This window comes from Carica papaya, chromosome 9, assembly GCF_054855325.1.
Source record: "Carica papaya isolate Zhongbai chromosome 9, ASM5485532v1, whole genome shotgun sequence".
Taxonomy (NCBI): domain Eukaryota; kingdom Viridiplantae; phylum Streptophyta; class Magnoliopsida; order Brassicales; family Caricaceae; genus Carica; species Carica papaya.
In genome coordinates this window covers 17388703-17408245 of record NC_142317.1, presented here as the reverse complement: position 1 = coordinate 17408245, position 19543 = coordinate 17388703, and the positions used below count along the sequence as shown (strand labels likewise).

General features: G+C 32.9%; 1 protein-coding gene and 1 pseudogene across 3 annotated transcripts; both read right to left on the bottom strand.

The window, feature by feature from the left end:
• Nucleotides 1-3511: 3511 nt before the first annotated feature.
• On the bottom strand, nucleotides 3512-16556 carry LOC110826243 (serine/threonine protein phosphatase 2A 55 kDa regulatory subunit B beta isoform-like). 3 transcript variants are annotated; one of them, XM_088210950.1, is made up of 14 exons: nucleotides 16261-16556; nucleotides 15847-15950; nucleotides 15595-15702; nucleotides 15348-15467; nucleotides 13595-13780; nucleotides 13386-13477; nucleotides 12975-13093; nucleotides 10712-10835; nucleotides 10493-10613; nucleotides 9903-9989; nucleotides 8999-9090; nucleotides 8822-8899; nucleotides 3913-4001; nucleotides 3512-3807 (listed from the first exon to the last, which is right to left on the bottom strand). In XM_088210950.1, the coding sequence occupies exons 1-14, from the start codon at nucleotides 16337-16339 to the stop codon at nucleotides 3686-3688; spliced, it is 1521 nt and encodes a 506-aa protein (XP_088067076.1). In that variant the 5' UTR covers nucleotides 16340-16556; the 3' UTR covers nucleotides 3512-3685. The 3 variants fall into 3 exon arrangements, with proteins under 3 accessions (XP_088067076.1, XP_088067077.1, XP_021912544.1); XM_088210951.1 differs by having other exon boundaries at nucleotides 3925-4001; nucleotides 16261-16554; XM_022056852.2 differs by having other exon boundaries at nucleotides 9903-9971; nucleotides 16261-16554.
• Nucleotides 16369-18147, bottom strand: LOC148240137 (putative pumilio homolog 21; annotated as a pseudogene).
• Between the last annotated feature and the right edge of the window lie 1396 nt (nucleotides 18148-19543).

Sequence of the window (19543 nt, the reverse complement as noted above, 5' to 3'; positions counted from 1 at the left end):
AGCATCGGGTCATACTATGGTGGTGCCAAGTGGTAATGTGGCTGGGGTACTAGATCATACTGTGGTGGTGCCGAGTGGTATTGTGGAGGAGCAAAATCATACCAGGGTGGTTGGGGATCCTCTCGCTGCAGGGGAGGCTCAACCTGTGGTAGCGGGGCAGGGTCAGGTTGCTCCCTCCTTTCCTCTTGGGCTTGTTGAGCAGCGATGAGTCTCTCCAGCATCTCAAATAATCGGTCATCATTCTCTCGAAGCAAACCTTCCCGGGCTGCTCGGTTTAGTGGGGGTTTTACTCTCTTCGTCTATTTGTACCTGCATTTCACAAGAAATGGTTGAGTGATAATTCATTATTTTTGGTGTTTTCCTAAGGATTTTGTGTAAGGAATGGTTCCGAGGAACGCAGCTCTGATACCAACTGTAACGACCTCAAAAATTCTAAAGGAAATAGATTATAAATTTAGTGCAGAAGTAAAATAAATAGTTAGGGTTTACATTCCTTATACAAGAACTGAAAGTACCAAATAGGGATTACGCAAATAACCATTCTAAAAGAATAATTAATAACCAAGGAAATAAATTAAAAGTAAACAACTGAGCATCCTACTCGCAATTCTCTTGTGGATCAGGCTTTGGATCCTGATCCTCTTGATCTAAAATGGTTAATGAAAGAATGAGCTACACTAACCCAGTAAAAATATCACACTACTCACCGACACAGAATGAAGGTTGGTAGAAATCATAAAAATAACTAATGGAGCTCTTAATTACGCAAAATCGTTTATCATAAATAAAATTATTTACCGCCTACTTACTGTAGTGAGATTTTTAAAAATAACCTATAGACATAATAATATAGCACATATTACAATTTCATATGCAATCGATTGGAACAATAATTTTCTTTTTTATCAGCCTACTAGTATCTACGGGGGTCTATAGGGATGTCCCCATAACGCGTGAACCCTTTTCTTTAACATTTTCAATTAACAGGTCGTCCCCGTACCCCGTCCGGTATGAGTGCTAAATTACTAAATCTCAATACTCCGTCTAGTATGATGATGAAACAGGCCGTCTCCATATCTCGGTCGGTATGAGTGTCAAATTACCAAACCTCGATATCCTGTCCAGTATGAGGCAACGTTCATGGTAGGGTTCCTTATGTACTCGGTCCGTCCACCATCTCCTAGAATATCCAGCAAGGCTGCCTCACATCCATTCACTTAATCAAACCATTTCCTGACTTCCTTCAATTTTCAGTTTCTCAATTCAACCATAACCATATGAAGCAAGTAATACATGCATTTAAGCTATAAGATCATTCAGTTAAGTATTATCATGCACTCAAACTGTAAAATAAATCAACATAATCAATAGTAAATAATTTTCAGTTCTGGCTCCATTAGTGACCTGTAATTAATCATAAATATTTTTTAAACTGCCAAAAATACCGTACTATTATTAATAATTAGATTTCAATTCCATAACAAAGAATAAGGTGATGGATTCTTACTCAAATTGATGCCCGAAGTGCTAAACTGGTTGACTGCGCCTACTAGCAGTCCCTAGGTTCCCTAAATTTTTTTTCAGGAATTAAAACACGCTTCAAGTACTTAAAAATATCCCAAAAAACTCAAAATCAGTGTTAGGACTCCTTTTTGGCCAATTCTGAAATTCCAGCACGGCGGTGGTTTAGCTCGGGTCAGCTGTTTTCAGCCGTTTTTGGTCGAATTCGGCCGGTTTTATATCAATTCCTGCAAAAAAATACATTAAGGGCCTCGGTTGGCCCAAAAAAATTTGAAAAAATAGAAACTCACTGGCGGCGGGGTTTTTCAGTGTTGCAGCTCTGCCGACTCACATTTGCAGTTAGGTATTTTGCTTTGGTCAACTGTAGAGAAGGAAACGGTAATTATAATGGTGAAAAACTTACGCAAAACGGGAATCGAGAAGGGCCTCATTGGAGGCAATTTTTACAATTTTCTATGGCGACGACATCGGACTTTGCCAGCAATTTTCGACCAATCCGCCGATCTTTTTACTCCGATTTGGCCATGGGGGTATTTAAAATCGAATTCTGAGCAAAGAGAGAAATTTTTACATCTTTTGGCAGTCGGAAGTGGTTCCGGCGCGGCGATGGCAACGGTTGGCTTCCTTTCCGGCGACTGGGTCTTCTTCTCCAGCCAGGAGAGGGGATCTGGCTGCTAGGGTTAGGGTTTGGTGTGAAGAGGGTTATTTATATCAATCCTCTTTTAATCTGGACCGTCCATCGCATTTAATATGAACCGTCCGATCGCTTTTAAATTTGGAGTAAATCTGGGCTGTCCGATCGCGTTTAAATAGGAAGTGGATCTGGACCATCCGTGCACGCGGGAACGAATCTGAACCGTTTGATCGCGAGCATGCAGATCGCCCGCGTGGCCTCCCGTATGGCACCGCATCAACGTCCCTTGCCACATGGCGCATTCCAGTTCGTCGGGACTGTTGATTGTGCATCCTACGTGGCATAATTTTCTTAACTTGTGTTTTGATCCCCAATTTTTGAAAGTTTTTTCAAAAATACCTCAAGAACCCAAATTTTTACCCTTTTTTTTTTAAATTGTTTTTAATTTCATTATCTATTTAATTTTTTTTATTTTTACATTAATTAATAATTTAAAAAATAAAAATTAAATTTTATACATTAAATAAAAAATTCAAAAATTACATTTACACACTAATTTTAAACATTTTAAAATTAATTAAGGATATTACAACTATTTTCTTGTAAATTATCTTATAAATATGGATATTAATTATTTAATTATTTACACATAATATACTTTGTAGAGAAGCATATTTAAACAGAGATAAAAAAAACCACATTTCTCGGTTGAAAATAAGTTCGGCGTTTATGTCATGCTGTATGTACATTCAATCATACATCTTCATAACTAATAAATTGGTATATAAAATATATTTAATATTTTTATTTGTTATAGGATTATAGTGTACTGAACTAAAATTAATAAATTTCAAGTTCTACGTTATATATATATAGACACATAAATCTACAGTGAGATATGAGTAACACCTCATTTATAATAAAAGAGCAGGATAAAATTAGAAAAGAAAAATATAATTACAAACAATATTTTTTTTCTTTTTTCTGAAATATAGTTTAACAAAATAAAAATAACGCACCGATCCAAACAAAGTACGTTGAAAGATCAAATTTCATAATTTACTTTGTTCCTAAAAGATGATTAGATTGGTAGAAAAATTCATATAATCTTATCAGCAATTTAAATGCTAAAATGTAAATGCTGAAATTCATAATATTCTTTCATTTCACTATGTTTTGATTGTCTAATAGATACTTCTATCCTTCCTTATCAAGATATAAATTTAAATCAAACTGTATATTTTATATGTATTATTATTAGAAAATTAGTTATGTTGTCGTTGATACATAAATATTACTTTATTATTAAAATGTATAAATTTTCACTGAGAAAAAAACATGCTGTTGTACACACACTACAAAGAAGATTATACCTGATGTTATATTTGATGGAAATTACCTTTTCCGCAGGAATACAAACACCTAAAGGCATGCATGTACAGATATTTTTTAACTGCAATTTGTTCCTCGAGGTATGGTTAAAATTGCATGTTTTCTATCACCCATGAAGTGTTGTGACTGTACAGAAAATTATGCATGATACAAGAACAAGCTACTTCCAGAAGCACAAGCAATCAAGGGTGTGGTGGGATGCCATGCGAGATGTAGCAGCTTCGAGCTCAAGTCGCCAAAACAATCATCATCACCTTTGTCTGAAATTTCACACTTTGCATTGATTAGAGGAAAGAGCAGATAGATATTTCAAGCAGACCAGATAAACAAGAAAGCAAAGAGATACAAGAAGTAAATAAATGTACCAGGTGTCTGACCTTGTCCATAAAATCCTCGTGTCAGGTTGCTTAGAGATGACCTTCTAGCTCTTGAAATTGTTCGAGAAAGTGGCTTCCTGTATTCAATTTTTAAATGAAGTCCAGTTAAATAAAAAGAAATAAAATGGGTTTATCCATCCAGAAACTTTGTGCATAATTATTATTATGTTGCTTTTTTTTCAATTCTTGTTCACAATTTTAATGTCAGCCTTAATAAACATAATTAAAATAGAGTTTATTTTGTTTGAGTTATCATTACTATTTTGAGTTCCTTGATGCTGAGAATTTAACTCTTGCCTTTATAGGTAGAAATGAATCCTTACCATCAAGGAACTCAAGTTGGGGTTATGCTAATTTAAAAACGATAAATTATGGTTTCATTATGCATATTAAGACTCATTTAAATGAAATACAGGAATGACTAAGAATTAAATGCAAATTAAACCAAATGCAACTTTCTTTTTTCTAAGGAAAACAAGACATTAAGAGGCACCAAAGAGGTACAAACCCAATTACAAAAGAGAAGAAAAGTAGAATTTACATTCTCCTAATGCAGAGACTGAATCATAAAGATAGAAAATATCAGTTCCATCAGAAATGGTGTGCCCTTTGAGCAAAATACAATGGGTTCTTCTTTAACTTTGTAGCAGCAATATCACTTCTCGCCCATAGCTCATCCTCGAGTGGCCCACACAACCCCAGTTAAGGTTAAGAAGTGACAGAGTTAAATCCCATAATCTTCTAGCCTTGTTACACCAAAGAAGATGACAAGGGAATTCCACGTATTAATGCATAGGAAAAATTTGTTTGGTAGTGATCTACCTCTTTCATCAAATTGCCAACATCAGATTTCTACCCCTAGATGCCACCCAAACAAAGAAAGCTATGCATGGAGAGGCTTTGGTTTTTGATAACTGCTTCCAAGGAAACCCGTCCATTGTGGGCGTATAAAGATATAACTGAGAACTTGTCACTTTTCAGATCTTTCATAATGGAGAATTTTCCTTCAATCAAACTCTAGAAGATTTTTCCAGAAGAGCAAGCAAAGAGATTCTTCCATCTACCTCCTAACCATTAAGGTTTTAACTCCCTAAGACTCCACTCAAAACAATCCTTGGCAATGTAGACATAAGAGAAGATATCCTTAAAGGGCCTCTCATCACACCATCCTGCTAGAATTAACTCTCCTTCCATTACCGATCTTAATTTTGACATTTCTCATAAAATCCGTCCAACCTTTGGTATTGTATCTCTGCAGACTATAACCATAAGCACCCAAGTGATTTTTGGTAATCCAGCCACCATCATCCAGCCCATATTTCGCAGCAACAAACTTGCACCAGATGGTATTCTCTTCCGAGATAAATCTCCATTTCCATTTAGCAAGCAATGCATTATTAAAGTCCCTAATAGCTTTTATGCTCAGACCTCTGCAAATGCAGCCTTAAAGTTCCATATTTCTGTTTTGATAACACCATTTCGTAACACTATGTTTGGATTGAGTTGTGGAGAGAAAGAAAAAGAATGGATGAGATGCACCATCATTTCACTCGTTGGGATAAAAAATAATAGTTAATAAAGGAAATAAATGGATCATAAGAATCTCTTCCATTCCTTAAAAGGTCTGATTTTTATATTCATTCAAATTAAAGTAAAAAAGAGGAAAAAGAAAAGGATTAATAATTTAAAAGAAAATTTTTATTTTATCCTTCTAGTTATCTTGTCATTTATTAATAAACTGTATTATCGACTATTTTCTCATAATTAGGTCTGGATTATCCTTTACTTTATAAACCAAAAAGAAACAAAATATCACAATGATTATTTTGTTTTTTACTTTTTAGCTATCCAAACAAAGAAATTACTTTTCCTTTTCATCCCCTAAGAAAAGATGTTTTCTTTTTCTCTCCTCTCTTCTTCATTCGTTTACTAATTTTCTCCAAGCATGGTGTAAGGAAAAGAAAAATCTCACCCTTAATCTAGGAACTCAATTTTTTCACGTCCAGGCTAGTTCTTTTGGTATAACTCTGATCAACAACATAAAAACTCAAGTTTCTAAGACTCCACTGATGAAGAAGTGTCTTCCTGGGAAGAAACATATAGCAGCAAAACAATCCTCGTAAAAAATGTCTGATGCTTCTGAAACTGATCTCTCGCATATGTAGGGTATAGGCTTCAAAACAACACAATTTTCAAGGGAAGGTGATGTATGACAGAGAACTTGAATAAAAAGTTGGCGCACTTTTATTAAAAACAAAACTTAAAAATGTCGTCGTACCAAAAAACATCAAAAATAAGAAATCTAGAAAACATGATAAATAGGAAAGTAAATTGAATAGAAAGGATCAGGAAAATAGAAAATCTAGAAAACAGGAACAAACCTTCATGTTTCCCTTTATTGTAAAATTTTCTAAAACTAAGAAAAGGAAATTAAATCTCCCTATTCTTTAAAGTTAACTTCCCAAAGCACTTATGTTCCTCCAGTGATTATGACTCATATTTTCTATCAATAAAATGTCTATTTTAGGAGCTTTCTACTCTACATCATCCTCCTCCACTTAGTGAAAACTCAACCTCCAGTTTTAAACTGTTAAGATAGAAAATTGTCAAAATTGGAACTTCTCTTCTTAACAAGTAAAGTTTGCGGATTTTGAAATTGTATTGAGAAAACATAAATGCTTCTGAAATAAGGATTTTAGAGGTATAGTGAACTAATTAAGAATGACAAAATCTATGAAAGGAAGAACAACCAAACTTTCCTCAGTGCTGTTAGGAACCAAAGAATGTGGACAAGTATTTCTAAGTGGAGCCTCTTTCTTCTTAATATTAACGAGAACATCATTTCTTTGTTAACCTCAACAACATTATTACTCACAATTAAATCGAGAGATCTGTTTGCTAGAAAACTCAACTTGATCAACAAGAATAACAACCTCATTCACAATTTCTTCTACTATCTTAAATAACTCACTTGTGTGCATATCTTCAATATCATTAGCTAATTCTTGACAATTAGGTAGCAGCACTTTTATAAGATTTTGCTTAGGCACTAATTCACTTATCTTTTCATCCTTTTCTTGTTCTTCATGCTCTATCGAAATTTCAAATGTGTTATACTCTCGTGTAGTCGAAGATTCAAGATTTTATCTATGTTGTTTCATCTTCATTTCATACATATCAATCTTATCACTTAAATCTTGGATAGTTATTTTTATATCAAAATTTTATAAGTGTTATCTTACTCTTGTGCTTCTTATTTCTTGCAAGATTTACACTTGTTTTCACTATTTTAGTTATCAGAAAATGATTCTGAATTTTCATTTTATAATATCTATCATATAAATAATATTCTTGTACAAAATCTTGAGTCCTTATAGCATCTTCATAAAATTCGTAAGTCACTGAAAACTTGACACTTTGAAATTCGACTAAATTTTCTCCACATATTCATATTTATCAAAAAGTTCGTATAAACCATCTTGTAGATCATCCTTCGTAATTGAAACATCGACTTGGTAGAACGTAAATAAAGGAACTCAACTCATGTTTTAAATTCACCCAATGTTCCTTTGACACCAAGCAAATTTATTCTAAAGTATCAACTTGCCAAAAAGTGAATATAGGGTAGGAATTCGGCCAAGCTAACCTAAAAAAGTTACAGCACACGCCTAAAAACCTTAAGAGCTGGTCCGAAAATATCGAGAACCGAGTTGGAGGTGGTTGAATTAGACAATCCAAACCTGAATAAGTTCAATCGGTTTGAACTAGTCAACAAAGGGCTTCAAAAAATCAAAATTCATGCGCATTGGATGATGCATGGCAGTCACATGTCGACTTTTGACGAGCCTCCAGCAACGATATTCAAGCGGAGGATGCGCATAGAGGTGATGGTGTCGGAGCTGGTTTTGATGTTGCTCCTGGTGGTAGGAGCAGTAGAGTTCTCAAGATTGTAGCGGTGGTTCAGTGAGCTTATGGAAAGTGAAGAGGATTCCACGACGATAAAGGCTGAAATTAGGTGGATGAGCTGGTTGGCAGCCTCTAAAGTCAACAGGAAAGAAAGCGTAGACTACCTTCCAGGTGGTTAAGAATTGGGTTGCCCAAAGGTTGATGTCTTCTTCCTCCTTTCCTACTAGCAGCTATTTTAGGAATTTAAGGTTTTTTTTTTGAGGGAATATGGTTGTATTTTGTAAAGTCAGCATAAGTAAATAAGGGCAGTGTGATGAATCAAATTAGGCTTTGATAACAACTGATGTGGGACAAAGAAAACTTGAATACAGAGTTGGAAAACTTTTATTAAAAACAAAACTTAGAGGTCTCGGACCTCAATAATTAAAATAACCTGAATATATGAATAATAATCATGAATCTTTTTCCTAATTACTAAACTAGGTACCTTATTTATAGGCATCAAAATACATCAAAATAAGAAATTTAGAAAACTTAGTACATTGGAAAATAAATTGAATAGAAAGGATTAGGAAAATAGAAAATCTAGGAAACAAGAAAATGAATCTTCATGTTCCCCTTTATTGTAAAATTTACCAAAACTTAGAAAAGGAAATTAAATATTTTCTATTCTTTTTAGTTAACTTCCCAAAACATTTATATTCTTTACTGATTCTGCTTCATATTTTTTATTATTGAAGTATGTTCATTTTAGGAGCTTCCTGTTATGCATCAGAAGGTGGCAAGAAAAAGCTAATAACCCAACTCTCTATGTGGTTCTCAATAATGGAAAACAGCTTGAGTGGCCTTAGAAAGGAAGTGGTTCTTTAGCTTTTTATGACCATTACCTTTCCCTTCCCCTTCCCAGTTAACCCAAAAAGCCTTTATCCAAATTCAAAATTATCCAACTCAAAACTTCCAAAGTTTGAAAGTTTAGATGAGAGAAGCTAACCTGTTCGAAGTTTTGCTAGCTTCTATGGTGATTCCTTCTTCCCCTCCACAACCAGAAGAAAATATGCGTAAAAGATTACTGTGCAAGTAAATGGTGTCATTAGAACTGTGCTGTATATTGCGAAGAAGTCAAGCCTAACACTGAAAGATGTAAAAGCAAATTTGAGAAAAGACAAACCCATAAGATCCAGTTGCAAAATTTAGACCATCCCTACTGAGGCAGCACTCAAACTTATCAAATATCAGGTCATCATTATACAAATCGCATAACTGCATAAAACATAATTAGCTGTCAGCCACAAGAATACTTGGTATGCAAATTCAATTTCTGTGAAGATAACACAAGAAATTTAAGAGATGCATGGAGTAATGAAAAGAAAAACAGCTTGAGTGGTGGTTTCTTAGATTTCTGTAATGCTTAACTTTCCCTTTTCCCTTCCCAATTACCCTAAACACATGCCTTTTGGCTTGACAAAGAGATGCATCATTTAGAAAAGAATATTCATGAAAAATACAAATTACTGTGGTAAAGTAGATTGTAGGATTAGCTAACACCTTTCAATATGGACGGTTCTTACGTATCAAGTTTTTTGGATCTCCACAATCTCCCACCAATAGAACTCTTGGATAGAAAATATGGAATAAAGTTAAGAGTAGAGACCTATGCGAGAACAAAACATCTGCTATTTTGTTTTTCACTCTCTTAATTCTGCAATGTTGCATTCAACAACCACAAACATGTCCAATTTATTGAGTTTCAGTTTCTGGCTGTTAGCATCAGTCACTTTATTGACATAACAGTGTCAATGTTCATGATGGCCTCGTTCTAAATAAAGAAGCATAAACTAAACAAAAGTCCTTAGCTCTCTACGGTAGCCAAGAGGAACAGTCCTTGCTCCTCTGCATTTGGTTACTAATATAGCTGCCAATTTAACCAAAAATAAAAATGGCAGAGTTACTTTTCATCACACAAGATCCTCCATCAAAATTAAACTCCATAAATATATATCTTTATCACTTGATATTTCAAATATATATATATATATATTTTTCAGCTGAGCATCACAATGATATGCCCTTACCTTGGTGCGTAGATGCTCATGAATCTTAAATACTGAAACTGGTGAAGAATCTCTACGGATATCCCACAGCTGAACCAGAAACAAGAACTGTCAGTTATAATAAGGCATGTGAATTAGTGCTTTTCCATCACAACGAAGTATGCATGAGAAAATACCTATTCTAAAGTGTGGTAATAGGTCATTGGTGTCTAATATATACTTAGATGCCCAAAAAAAGATAGGAAGCAAATATAAATTCAGTTGGTAGCTATTGTATGCTTACTCTTTCATTTTTGATTTGATAATACTGGCATCCACTTATTTTATTTCTCAAAAGGTCCCAAAACTCCAATAAGATATTGGAACACTATATTATAAGAAAGTTTTTGTTCACTAACTCCAAAGGTGCTGAAATTCACATCATACCTGAATTGCTGGACAGTATTTAACATTTTTTTTTCAAGCGACTTAAGTGATCAAATTAAAAGAATTCTAAACTCCTATCATAAACTTGATTATAGCAAAACTTTCAACAACTAATCTCCCTGGAAAGAATAATTATTTTGGATGAGATAAATTTCTAATTCATGGTAAATCCTGCATCAGAACACCTTTAGGTTCATGTAATCCCGACTTAGGATGTGCCTCCCATCACTTGCAAACTTTACATCAGAGATGGCTGCAATAATTTCTGTAAACAATGATTTTGAGCCAGGTTCTGCATCTTGCAATCTGTATGGTATAGAAAATGTAAATAACAACAAAAGCTTCAACTATTTAGGTTGTAATACACAATCGGTGAGTGAACTACTAAATTAACAATCACTCACACTCTTGCACCATTATCACATAATGCCGATTGCCGCATGTCAACTAGACGAATGTAACCTCTTGAGGTGCTAAACGCAAGCAGATTACAGTCAATCGGATGGAATGTAGCCGATGTTATGACTTCTGAATAAACATATGAGAAAGACATTAAGATACAAGTACAAGATATACAGCCATGACAAGAGTTGTTCTGTTGATTAGGAAAAGAAACAAATTCATGAACAGTTAGTACTCTAAAATAAACTGCTTATGGTTCATTTAGCTTTCTCTTGCAAAAAAAAAAAAATTATCCGAAAACAGCTTTAAGAAGCATGAAATGAAACTTCTAACCAATCATATTGTCTATTAATCTTGCCCTTGATAACCATGCATACAGCAGGTAACATATCATGAATTTGATAGAAACTCTTGAACTGTGAAAAGTAGTGAATATGATGCTTGAAGAACATAAACTTACAATACATCGAACTAAATCACTTGTGACCAAGAAAAAGAAAACTCTTTCCAGCCACTAACAAAGAACAAACACTTAATCCATCTAAATTTCATATTATGATATGACAAGCTCTCCAAGGTCCTCATAACGTGATCATAACAAAATATGGCTTGGAAAGTAGTCATTGGAGGAAGCATTGTAGTTTCATTGTCCATGGCTGCCCTCTGTCCTAGCATGAGAGTAAATCCCCTAATCATCTCCTCCTTCGGAGTGTTGAAGCTAGAAGGTTATGGAATTCAACTTTATTCCTCCAAAATTTGTCTTGGATGGATCGCAGTTGGTTTGCAGAACAGCTATGGGTTTGTGTTAGGGCATGTAAATCCAGGATGAATCTCATTTCCCTTATTCTGATTGCTATCGCTTGGGTAACCTGGAAAGAAAGGAACCGAAAGTTTTCCAATGTGTTTTGCTAGTGTTAGAGATTATTGATTTTAAATCTTAAGTATTTTGTTAATAGTCATCCTCTTAACTATAGGGAGGGTTCAGGAAACTTAAAGATATTTTGCTTTAAAATTTTCAGCTCAGTTTATAATGCTATTTCTCTTTTCCTCTAAAAGAAAATTTCCTCAAATCAATCCAAGACATTAAGAACAAGATCTTTTCTTGTGGGTTAAAATGTAATTTTCATAGAACAAAGAATACACAAATCCATTTTGCTTAAACACTCTCCTATACTTTCATATCCTATTAGAAAAGCAAACATTCATGATATAATGCAAATTAAGATAACTTGTGATGCAGAAGAAGAAGATCCTAAAGTGCACATATTTATAAGATATATTTATATGTACTGGTAATGTTCATGTATTATTACAGAGTTTAGGTCATTTAAGAATTAGTATCTATACAAAATAAGTTTATTATTTCCTATTTAGTTAAGGATCTTATTTAGTTATTTTCTATTATGGATTATTTCAATTAATTAGCTTATTTTCCTATTTTATAAAATTCTTAGATAGACTTGAAAAATTCTTATTTTGATTGTATTATAGTGCCTATAAATAAGGTATCCTAACTTAGTTTTTTGGTAGATCATTCATGATTATTACATAAACATTGAGTTATTAATTTGATTCTTGAAATCCAAGATCTCTCTTGCTCTTCATACCTGCCTAATATTATCCTGCACTTATGTGTGTTTAAATGTCCTATTAGAAAAGCAAACATTCATGATATAATGCAAATTAAGATAACTTGTGATGCAGAAGAGGAAGATCCTAAAGTGCACATATTTATATTATAAGATATATTTATATGTACTGGTAATGTTCATGTATTATTACAGAGTTTAGGTCATTTAAGAATTAGTATCTATACAAAATAAGTTTATTATTTCCTATTTAGTTAAGGGTCTTATTTAGTTATTTTCTATTATGGATTATTTCAATTAATTAACTTATTTTCCTATTTTATAGAATTCTTAGATAGACTTGAAAAATTCTTATTTTGATTGTATTTTAGTGCCTATAAATAAGGTATCCTAACTTAGTTTTTTGGTAGATCATTCATGATTATTACATAAACATTGAGTTATTAATTTGATTCTTGAAATCCAAGATCTCTCTTGTTCTTCATACCTGCCTAATATTATCCTGCACTTATGTCCTTGACATTTAAACACAGTTTCCTTCAACATCTCAACTCATTGTCATCAGAAGACAAAGAAAGAGTAAAATAACTGAACTTACAACATAGTATCCGCGAGGAAATTAAAAAATGTAACGAAACCAAATATATATTATCTTTTACATGTTGTAAAGACTTACCAATAAGATCCTCCATGCTTGAAGGCTTCATGTCAATTATATTGAAGCACTGGCTACTGATCTCAAGGTTCCATAAATTTATTCTGAGGTCATCTGCAGATATGAAGGTCTCACCATCACTGTGCAGAGATTAAGAAACAAAATTATCATTTCATACAAAACAGACATTTTATGTTTTTCATACTACATCTCTCTGGAGAAGATTTTCAATTCTAAAATTCTCTAAAATGTTATGTTGTTTAGCACTTTGTAAAACATCCAGAAACTACACCAAGAAGGAAAGTATAAAAGGGTGGAAAAGTGTGAAGATAAATGATCCCTCTCCATTTCTTTTTTTTTTAAATACTTTACCATGAATTATTAGGCTAGAAGCAGAATTTTAAATAAAATCCAGATAAAGATACCATTTACCTATTATTTGAAATTGAGTTAATATTAAAATCATGTGCATGAGCATAGACCCTTCGAGATCTTGCATAAGCAGTGTCTTCAGCATTGGCAATCTGGTCATATAACAAATTAGTCAACTTCTGTACAATGAGTAAAACATAACAAACTTCAAAACCAATATAGATCTACAAATCCAGAAAATTTTATGATATTAAATAGCAAACCCATACTTTGTTAAGAATTTCTTGCGATGGGAACATATTTTTCGCTGTCCCTGTCCATGCTGGAAGACCATTTGAAAGAGATGGTGAATCTTGCCCGCTCGTAAAACTCCTTTCAGCTAAAAGAGAATTCTCTGAACATACAAATGGATGTGCATTCATCTCCTTTATCTTCTTCATCTTTTGATCCTTAACCTAATAACCATGACATGAAAACAAACAATAAACAAAATAAATACAGGCCACTTTAGCCATGGTGACCTAGTATGGAATAGACAAGATATTGAGTCTGGTCTATTGAATACACTTTATTGTAGACTGCACTCTGGTGCTTGTTATTCTTTTCAATAAGATTTAAATTCTTAACCTATGTAATAATGGAGTTTTTTTGAAGCTCATCACAAAACTTCCCTTGAATTAATAATGCAAGTAAAAACTGTAAGTAATTTGCTGCTTCAAACCATGTCTAGAATAATCATGGCCTTCCACAATTGCTCTACAGGCCAAGCACGAAAAAGAGTAGCAAAATGGACTAAGATAGCAGCAGAAGTTTAACGAATAAAGAATAAAATTCTATTCCACATAGCTTTCCCAAAATTTAGCACTACTCGGCATTTCTTAATTCTAAATTAAATCATTAACAGATAAATTATTATCAATTACCACTATCCACATAGGAACAGAACCATATCTAATGTCCACTATATAATTCAATTCAGGTATCACTAGGAAGTTAATCAAAATGTTATTCTCCTCTTGAATGCCACCTTCGATTGGAATCATTGATTAAAGGGTAAGATAATAGAACCATGTTTCTTCATTTGAAGGCCCCTCTATAAATATAGATTTCGAAAGCTGCAAGGTAAAGACGATAGATCTTCCGTTTCTTATTCCATTTGTTCAAACATCTCATCGTCCAATATCCCTTCATAAAGACGAAATACATTTGAAATCACTTGGTAAATCACAACTCTTTTTTGTACCATTCCTTTCCATGCTTCACATTTCCTGTCTACTTTTCTGTTTGGATAGCCCAGAATGCACTCAAGGCAGGGCCACATTGGACTCATCCATGCACGGTAAAACCAGAGAGTGATGTGAGGCCCCCGCAAGACTGATCCATGTTAAACACATATCTTATCCCCTAAGACAACTACGACAACTAAATTCGCCCTAAATTGAACCAAGAATCCCAAGTTTACAGTTTACCCTAAATTCGCCTTTGACTGCTAAGACAACAACATAGAGGCTTTCAATGCCTACTCTTCAAAATTATTATTTTTCTTTTTGAAATAAACTCTCATGATTATTATATGATTGATAGAAAAATAACTTTCCATTACTATTTATTCCATAACCATTTGAGTTCAATAAATTGCAAGGAATTTCTCTCCCTATCAGCCACAAATCATTTTATTGGCTGCTAGCTGATTTCCTATTTTGTCAAACTAAGAATATTTCCTTTTTATGACATATATTTTTTTTGAAATAAAAACTAAGAATCTTTCCTAAATATCATATGTAAAAAAATAACGCAAATTATCTTCTTATCAAGAAGATAATCACAGAAGAAAGATGAAATTACATTAACAAGTTCAACATTACACCACTAAACGGCAAATCCTTAGACTAGCCCAAGTTCTCAACTTCTTTAATGATAACATCTATAGTTGATTGATCAGTTTCCAGGTAAGTTTTAACTTTTGAAGCACTGCATGATATAGATAAGAAATTAGAATAATTTTCCCAATACAGACCATACCTTCCACAATTTAATTGTTTTATCATTTGTTGAAAGAATAAGTATGGAATCATTTGGGGCAGCACACCATCTTACTTTGTTGATCTTCTCTTCAATCTCTAAACTCTTCAGGTAATCAAACTATAGGAAAAGTAATACCATCAGGATCTGCAACACACGCATGCAACAAGAATATATGGAACACTTTACAGACAACAGGAAATACAAAGTAGCTTAGAATTGCACTTTTAAATTATTGAAAGCATACCTCAGGCTCATGGCTCTGAAACTCAGTCTTGTATCGATACTCAGGATGACGAGTTGAGATAAAATCTAATTGCTCCAATTGATACCTAGAACGGGGCTGACTTGGAGTCTAAGAAGCCAATAATCAAGGGTAAAAAGATCATAAAGCTGCCAGCCTAAACAAAAGATAACCTGAAATAATTTCAAAAGATATCTCACTAATTTAAGATTTAGCATATCTAGCAGAGTTCAGAAGTTTGCATAAGATTCTCACATCTTTTTCATCCTTTCTCTCGAATATAACAACACGGCCACCTCTATCACCAACAGCCAGATAATCACCACTCTTATCGAACTCAATTGCGGAAATAATATCAACTAAAACGAGAATCAAAAGTAAAGATATCAACAAGCAAATTACATAAATTAATAGATAGTGAAAACAGATAGTAAAGGTAAAGATTAGTGAAGAGAAGTAAACAATTTAATACTCGTTTTTTATCTCGCTAGCCAAACAAATCAAAATGAAATTCAAAAGAGAAGGAAATATCGCAAATTCACAATGCACAAAAATAAAGAAATGCACAACAAAATGCGGCCATCAGTTGTCAACTCACACAAAATATACACATACATATTTTCTGAGAATATGTTAAGTGGCAGGGATTAGAGAGGAAGAAACCCTAACCGTCTTGAATGTCTTCGCCTGGACATCGTTCCCCGAAGACCTGAGAGAACTTCCAGTCGACGAGAGAGCTCAAACTCATGGCTAGTACTCCAAAGACGTTGTCGTTTGTCAGATACTTCTTGACGAACCGGCCATCGTCCTCAATTTACAAGCTAAAGCCAACTGAAAATCAAAAGTACATGTTTGACTTAAAAAGAAAAAGAAACGGGAGCGATCATGTCCGATTCTGAGTTTTCTCTAAATTTGAATTATCCTTTCTGAATTTCAGGAGAATTTCTAGTGATGGATTCTGCGCTTTTTGGCTTACGGGCTGAGATGCTCAATGTGACGTCGTTTTTGTGCCTCAATCAACATTATTATTATTGTCATTATTATCAACTTAAAAATTATTTTTTTTAAGAATTTAATTGTCACTCCTCGAAACGACATCATTTTGGTCTTGAAACTATTTTATGTTTTCACCAAAAAGAATAAAATCAATGGTGTCTCGAATCCAGATTTGTCCTTTTATTTTTTCATTTGTGAATTCTGGGTTCATTCTGCTTTTCTTTTCAGGGTGTCAAATTACTTTAATACACATATAGATCCCTTTTCTGATATATATATATATATATATATGATTTCATAAAATATATCTGTTTTTAAGTCATTGGATTTTGATTCTCTGGATACCATGTTATGGGGGAGAATAATGAAATTATATGGATTTATTCCCTGGCTGAACATCATTCATTTATAACCTCTTCACAACGTATATAAATACAAATAAAGATAATGATTCAATTTACTTGAGGCACAGCACCCACATCATTTAATAAGCGATTTGCAAAATTAGCTACCATGTTTTTGGAGAATTAATTTAAGATGATGGTCAAAATTTTAAAATAATAATAATAGTAAATACCTAAATAATAAAATAATGATCATATTCATCCAGATCATAATTAATGTCAATTTTACTAGTATTCATATATATATATATCAAATAAGAAAAAATTTGTCAAAGACAAGTTTTGGAGGAATATTATATATATATATATATGTATTTGAAAAAGTTTAAGTGTGACAAAGTAATTTAGATATATAAAAATAATAATAAATTTTATAAATAAAAAAATCTTACAAAATTAATAAAGGCTATTACTTTTGACAACTAATTTGAACATAAAACTCACATAAAACTTTTGCTACTTTTACAATACTTCTTAAAAATATAAATGAATACGTAACAAGACCTAAATAATCACAACTAGATAATACAAAAGAATTTCATAAAATTTAACATTTTAAACTCACACTATTGATCTTCTTAAAGACATGTTTTCCAAAATGAATATGCTTGATTATATTCCGATGTTTTTGTTTGTCAACAAGTTGTTAATGTAGTGGTCTATTCATTGTCTTTGTAACTTCAAGTGCCGATTGAACCACGCAGTTGCCGTATTTGTCTTTCGCTATTTGCGAGAGTTTGTTATTTTGGATAAGTTCTTTGATTACATATGACATTCCTATTGGTGTTTCGAGACATTTTTGAACTAAGTAACTTCCTACTTCTTGCATTGAAATTCTCTCGTAATGCCCTTTAAGTTGAGAACAAATTTTATCATTATATAAATGGTTATGAAGTTCCAAGACATGTTGGAGAACAAAGTTTCCCCATGGATCCTGAGCAAACCACATTGCATGTGTTGAAATTAAGTTCAATATATCATCTCTATGTGGTCTCTTTAAAAAGGTAATAAAGTTATTCAATGACATGTATCTTTGTTCGTGACTGGCTAAGTTCATAGCATGTTTAATGCCTATTTGATAAAGTACTTTTTTCTTCTCTACATCAAGGAGACGAAGACAATTCAAGATGATATGATGAGATATCTTGTCAATCATTAGGTCGAAGAATAAAAAAGAAATAAGTGTTAACATTTGGTTCATCAATGGTGATTTCTGAATTAAATGAAGAAGCTTCTTGATGACACTTAACTTGCATGAATTTCTTGATACAACAAGAAAGGATTCGAGTTGAGATATTATTTTATCCACAATGAATCTCAATTGGAATTCATGAATCCCTTAAGTGCTTTGTTTAGTTCTTGATCAATCATCAGCTCGAACAAGTGGAACAAGATTATTTCAAGTATTCTCTTGACCTCCAAAACACAATGATTAGAATGTATACTTTGATGATGAATCCAATTACCAAATTGTGAGACTGGTTCTTCATTAAAGTTCATTCCTTGATTGTTAAAGAATCCCTCATTTAGGTAATTAATATAACTAGGCGTATGTGTTCCTCTATAATTTGCAGAACATAAACCTTGAAGTAACTTTCGTCTAATACCTAAATAATCTCCAGACCAAAGTGAATATGATGGTGGAAATTCATGCACTGAATTTTGGATATCACTGAACCTAATTTCGTGACAATCATTGTTAGCAAACATTTGTTGGGTTGTTGACAAAATCGAAGAATTTCTTACTTGAGATTCAACAGTGTTATTGTTATTAAAATTCAATTGAAGATCTTCTAAAAGATGTGAAATATTGTTTGAAGATGAAAAATTTGGAGTAGCGATCTGTATAATCCAATAATAAATTTGTGAGTTTTCACTACTTCACAAAACATAAATAACCATATTTGTGTAATTTTAAAATTTATTCTCCTACTAAAAATTTATATATTGTAAAAATCTTAAATGTATATATTGAAGATTTAACCACATGCATAAGATTTTGTTCTTCTTTTAAGCAAACATGATTATAGAAAAAACTATCATGATCAAAATTTGGTATGCAATTGCAATTTGCAATTTTTATTTATTTCGAAAAGTCTCAATGAATGTTATCCACTTAGCATGCCTCTTATGCAAATTCTTTTATCCCCTGAGATACTTGAAAGATTCATGGTCAGTGTGGATCACAAACTCTTTTGGCATGAGGTAATGCTGTCATGCTTCCAATGCCCTCCCAATAGCATAAAGCTCTTTATCATAAGTTGGATAATTCGAATGAGCTCCTTTCAACTTTTCACTAAAGTAAGCAAGTGGTTGGCCTTCTTGAAGCAAAACATCACCTATTTCAATTCCTGAAGCGTCACACTCAACTTCAAAAGTTTTAGAAAAATTAGGCAAAGCTAGAACGATTGCATTAGTCAAATCATGTTTCAATTTATCAAAAGCTTTTTTTCATGAATTACCCCATTCAAACTTTACATTCTTTTTTACCAACTCATTAAGATGGGCTACTTTTGTTGAAAAATCTTTAACAAACCTTCGATAAAAACTAG

Bases quoted from the DNA above. Each gene is read 5' to 3' on its own strand.
- LOC110826243 (XM_088210950.1), bottom strand. From the start codon at position 16,339: ATGAGTTTGAGCTCTCTCGTCGACTGGAAGTTCTCTCAGGTCTTCGGG. The intron at 13,094-13,385 runs GTAAATGGTATC...ATCTCTGCACAG, and splicing joins AACTCAATTTCAAATAATAG to TGATGGTGAGACCTTCATAT. The intron at 10,836-12,974 runs GTAAGTCTTTAC...ATGTTTATTCAG, and splicing joins AAGCATGGAGGATCTTATTG to AAGTCATAACATCGGCTACA.